The 5,680-nt window shown below is 33.2% G+C and overlaps 1 protein-coding gene across 1 annotated transcript; it reads right to left on the bottom strand.

Annotated features, from left to right (window-relative positions):
• LOC117914548 lies at positions 1 to 1,360 on the bottom strand. Its single transcript, XM_034829901.1, has 3 exons — positions 1,105 to 1,360; positions 709 to 939; positions 1 to 632 (listed from the first exon to the last, which is right to left on the bottom strand). Exons 1-3 carry the CDS (start codon positions 1,358 to 1,360, stop codon positions 1 to 3), a joined length of 1,119 nt encoding a protein of 372 aa, XP_034685792.1.
• Between the last annotated feature and the right edge of the window lie 4,320 nt (positions 1,361 to 5,680).

Below are 5,680 nucleotides of genomic sequence, written 5' to 3'. Positions count from 1 at the left end.
CTAACAGGCTACACAGGTAGGAGGCTTCACCTCTAATTCAAGCAAGCCTTCTCCAAGATCGTTCTTCTTCATAAAGAGAAGGGCGGTATGATGAAAGTGTCCTAAACACCTATGCCAAAGCATTGTATTGCTTTCTTCTTTGTGAATTGCAGCATGCTCTTCTTGCATTAAATCCAAGGCAAAGCTTTTGCCTTTTATTTGGACTATAAATACCTCTTTGCCTTGTACATCAACAATCATGTAATGATTGTCCTCAAATAGCACCTTATAGCCTTTTTCCAGCTGCTGACCAATACTCAACAGATTTTGATTAATCTCAGGAACATATAAGACGTTAGAGATTAATTTCAAACCTGTGTGGCCTTCAATTGCCATTGTTCCTTTGCCTTTTACTGCAAGATATGCTCCATTTCCAATTCTAACTTTGGAAGTAATAGTTTTGTCAAGTTCCTTAAAGAGCCCTTGATCATAAGTCATATGGTTTGTATAACCACTGTCTATAAGCCAAGTTTCCGGGGAGCTGCTAGTGGCAAAGCATGATACCACAAATAGTTGCTCATCTTGAAGTTCTTCCACGGTAGCCTTGACTTCTCTTTGCTGTTGTTGAGATTTGCATATCCTTTCCACATGCCCTAGATGACCACACTTGTGACATCTTACATCCGGCCTCCACCAACACCTTTTTTTGTGGATGATTGGATTTTTTACAATAAGGACATGGTGGAAACTTTTGAGTGTTGTTGCTATTGTTATTGTTGCTTTGCATCTCTTTCTTATACTGAGATATGGCCTGAAATGCACCCTCCACAAATCCTTCTTGTCTCATAAGCCTCATTTGTTCTTGAGCCTGTAATGCATTCAACAACTCTACTAAGGTGATACTTGACACATCTTTTAAGTTTTCTAGAGATGATATTATAGTCTCAAACTTTTCAGGAACTGTTATAAAAATTTTCTGAACTATTCTAGAATCAGAAAAGTCAGTACCAAGAAGTCTTACTTTGTTAACAATACTAAGAAGTTTGTCTGAGTAATCTTAGATTGTTTCTGATTCTTTCATCCTTTGTATCTCAAATTCTCTAATCAGGTTCAACACTTGCATACCTTTGACTCGTTCATTTCCTTCATATTCTTTCTTCAGGAAGTTCCATATTTCATTTGCCATCTTCAGTGTTATGATTCTGGTGAAAATTGTAGATGAGACAGCTGCAAATAGACTAGCTTTTGCCTTTGATTTCCTTTGCCTCATCTCATTATGTAGTTTTATCTGAGCCATAGTTGGATTGTCGGATAGAGGAGGAACTTCATATTCCTCACTAATAGCTTCCCACAGATCACTAGCATCAAGGTAGGCTTCCATACGGACATCCTATACTTGATAATTTATTCCATCAAACACTGGAGGTGCTAGTGCATTCAGTGAAGCTTCTGAGGTCATTCTAGATATTGTTTGTAGGTTTTTTAGGCTCATTCACTTCACAAGTTACTTAAGAACTTGGCTCTGATACCAATTTGTGGGTTTTGATAGAAACAAAGTGAAGAAACTCTTAGGAAGCAACAGAACGTTGAGGAATCTGAAGTAATATATTTTATTAAGCTTCAAAGTACTTATTTATACAACTAGCTTAAAACATAAAAACATAATAAATAGCAACAAACCTACTACCTATAGATATTTCCTAAAGAATAGAAACAAACCAACAAATACTTTCTAAGGAATAGGTAAATCTTCCACATGACTAACTTATTTGACTAGTTCCACTTCAATCTACTCAGCTCCATGTCAGCAGCTCCTAGGACATGTCATTCAACACCATTTCTCAGACTCAACAAAAGATGTACATGGAGCTAAAAAACCTAGATGAATATCTTGGAGCTTAAAGAATTCTTTTTAGCTTGTAACCTGTGGTGTCTTGATGCATGTACCTACTGTGTTAAGATGTTTTAGAAGGAATAAGGAGCTCAAACAATAAAAATGAATTCAAAACTAATGTAAACAAGAATACATGAGAAAGGTCTCTATTTTGTTATGTATATTCAAGTTATAAGTGAATATAAATTCGACTTTCAATTGTAATATAAATCTCTTCAAGTTTTAAATTGTGTAACAGTAGAGCACTTTGCTGTACTTCAAAGTAGAAGTGATATGCTAAGAGTGCTAGTTGGAAACTTATGCAAATGAGAACCTTTGAAAAGACCTCAATGTTGTTATGAAAACTTATGGAAACTTGAGAATGGTTTTTAGGTGTTAAAAATGTCATAAAAGAGGTTATAAAGATTGAGGATCCCTAAGAAAAAATTTCCACTTCACATAAGAAAAATGCTTATAAAAATTAATTCCCAATAAATAAAATTATGAAGGACCTTTTTAATGACAAGGTGAAGCTAAGAATTGTTTTTTCTCCAAAAATTTTTATTTGGTAAGACAATGAGAACTAAAATCTACAAAAAATTTTCCAAGTTTAGGACACTTTAAAATGGCTTTGTTTCTATACCTAAAAATTCAGGATTGCTGAGTTAATGTACTAGGTAGCCTTGATGTTTTACGATACAAAGAGCTATGTTATAAGAGCTCTAAAATGATCTAGTTAAGTTATATATAACTAGAATTGAAATACACTGATCAATTGAAGGATGATGTTTGGTATTAAGTAATAAACTTTGAAGGCCTTAAGATCTCTAGGAAATCAAGTTGTTTCATTGTATATTAGGGTTGGAAATCCTTGCTCTTTAAAATGAATAGCAAAATTGAGATGTAGGGAAGCATGGACCATAACATAAATAATACACACACCAAAACCTCTACCTTGGTTCACATTGCAAGTTCTAAAATCATGGACTAATTTGTGGATGTATATTAATTAAACCATGGTTTTAGACCTTTGGTTGTCACAACATTCTTGCCTCTTTCAACCATTCTTAGCCCTTACTCACTTCCATTGAAAATTTATCTTTCTTCCTTGTTCTTTTTTTCTTCCATCCTCCTTCACTAACTTGTCTTTGAAAAGGAAGACTTGGCAATACTCTAACCCTTCTTTATAACAAACGTTTTTGTTTGAATCTTATTGCTATTTAACCCCCGACTTAATTATCAAGGATGTTGTTGGGCTTCCTATCTATTTTCTTTAGTAGCCCAAGACCTACTACACCAATAGTAGTTACATGTTTCATTTGAAATGCTGAAAGAGGTTAGAGACATAGAATATTGTCTAGATTTCGTTTCTCTTCCATTGTAAAGAAATTGCCTTTATCAAGATATGATCACTATTTCTTAGGATGATGATGAGACTATAGATCAACCTTATTGTTATTAATTTGAGGTTTGCATGACACTAAAGAGTCTACTTGTGCATTCTTAAGAGTCATTGAACTCTTTAACACCAAGGCTATGTTTAGATTGATTGTTAAGAAGCCAAAAACTTGTTTTTTTCAAGCTTTAATATATAAGAGTTTTTATGTTTGTTTGACTAATTTTATTTAAGGAGATTATGACTTAAAAAAAAAAACTTAATATGGAAGTCACGGAAATGTTGCTTCTAGCTTAGAAACTTTATTTTAGCTGATGTAGAAAGTTCTTTTTTGTTGTAATATTTGGAAAAAGGATTAATTGATTAAAAAGGATGAAAACATACCAAATTTGTAAAACTAACCTTCTCCATTTTTGAACTTGAAGAGTAACCCATTTTTGACATAAATACCCTTTAACATTTTCATTAGTTACATGTGTGTTCTAAAAGAAAGGGTTACTTTTGGAAGAAAAAGATGAGGGCATTTTTGTCAAAAATGGGTATTTTTTAGGTTGAAAAAAGGTGAAGGGTTAGTTTTCCAAAGTGGGGAAGATTTCATCCCTTTTAATCGGTTATCCCTTGGAAAAATCAATTCTAAGCCTTGGATTGCAAGGGTGGATGCATGCATATATATCATCCGACGCATCCTACAACAAAAGCTTATATACATTAAACCATTTGATCTAGGAGTTTTGAAAACTTTACATTTGATCAGAATATTCCTATATCAAATCTATGTGAATAGGATCTCGAAACCTATGGATCTTCTACCTGATGGTTCTATCCCTAAGCTTGACATTAGAGAAGGGTGAACTTTCTTTGAAGGGATGAGGGCTAGGGTTCTCTTGTTTTTGGAAGAATAGAATGATTAGCCTAACCCTAATCTGCTAGGAGGTTTATTTAGACTTACCTATGGGCTTAAGTGACTTGAGCCCGTATTAAACATGAGTCACTTAATCTAACCCATTGGGTCTTTAATTAATTTATTAGGCTTATTGAGCTCTAATAAATTAATTAGCTCAATTTTAAAAAACATTCATAAACTCTTATGCACTAGAATTTTTAATAAAATACCCCTTATACACACTTATGAATAAAAAACCCATAAGTCCCTGAAATGATATGCCACTAAGGAACGTGAGCTTGAGTGAGGGACTAGTGAGATCCATAAGAAAATATTAACTCCCTCAAAATCCAATTTTGAAATCAACTCAACATTTTATTAAAGAGAGTTAATTGTGCTCTAATATCTTATGAAGATTATATTGAGAAATAAATTAATTAAGTCCAATTTAATCAATTTCTTGGGTTTATGACCTACATTCACTGGATGCAAATTCCTCATAAACTAATGTTTATAAAATATTATCATCTTAAGATCACCTCTACAATCCTTGAGTCTTAGATCCTCTTATTATATAATCAACTGATATACTCTAAGTTACAAGGAGTATATGTTAATTTCCATAAAAGGAATTACTACGACGCTATAGATTTCATGATCACAAGTCCCTAAGATTACCCAAAGAGACATATTGTCTTAAATCCATGAGATGTCATGGTGCCTATCTTGAGAATATCTATTGTTACCTACCTTATCAACAATGACTTAATTTGTAAAGAATATATGACCATCTTAAGATTTCACCAATAGGTTAAAACCATTAAAGACCTCAAAACTAGCTCAATATTCTCTCAAGGTTGGGAGCTCATGTAGCATAGTATCTTGGTGAAGTCACGATTACCATATAGCCAATGTTATGACTCATCATAGGTCATATCTAATGTATAACCATACACAATAGTACACTCACCATGAAAAACCTATCTCTATGGCTAAGACAAGTCATTCCTTCAATTAGGAGGTGGTGTATTACGATTTCATATGGATTGCCTAATTCATGAATTGATTGTGAACAACTCATAAACTTGCAAGGAACCCATGACTTAGATCTTTTATGCAATTCCTAATACATCCAAGCTATGTCTAATGCAAGTAATATATGCTAGAATGCTCAAATAAATATTAATGGAATCATGGATAGAATAATGGAAACATAAATCACAATATATAAATCATGTCATGGTTTTAAGGGCTTTATCTCAACACTTTCATGTTTAATAGAACTTGTACAATACCAATATTGCCCCTTAAAAATTGTGACTAACTTTATCTTCAACTACAATTAAAACAAAAAATAAGAAGCTATCCCAAACAACTATTAAAAGTTTATGAAAGTTATTCCAAACAACTATTAAAAGTTGATGGAGAGCATTTAGGCCTTAGCAAACTTGAAATGATTTGAAAATTGATTGGACAAGCAGAGTTAAAACAAATTGGCATAATTTAGGCCTGGCTTAGTTGTCTTAGGCCTAGCATGGCCTGGCATGAC

This window comes from Vitis riparia, chromosome 5, assembly GCF_004353265.1.
Source record: "Vitis riparia cultivar Riparia Gloire de Montpellier isolate 1030 chromosome 5, EGFV_Vit.rip_1.0, whole genome shotgun sequence".
In the NCBI taxonomy this organism is placed as follows: domain Eukaryota; kingdom Viridiplantae; phylum Streptophyta; class Magnoliopsida; order Vitales; family Vitaceae; genus Vitis; species Vitis riparia.
The sequence above is the reverse complement of the archived record's forward strand: the minus strand, read 5'-3'. Positions and strand labels throughout refer to the sequence as shown.

Bases quoted from the DNA above. Each gene is read 5' to 3' on its own strand.
- LOC117914548 (XM_034829901.1), bottom strand. From the start codon at position 1,360: ATGGAAGCCTACCTTGATGCTAGTGATCTGTGGGAAGCTATTAGTGAG. The intron at 940-1,104 runs GTATGCAAGTGT...TTTTTATAACAG, and splicing joins AGGAAATGAACGAGTCAAAG to TTCCTGAAAAGTTTGAGACT. The intron at 633-708 runs GTAAAAAATCCA...GTGGTCATCTAG, and splicing joins GTTTCCACCATGTCCTTATT to GGCATGTGGAAAGGATATGC.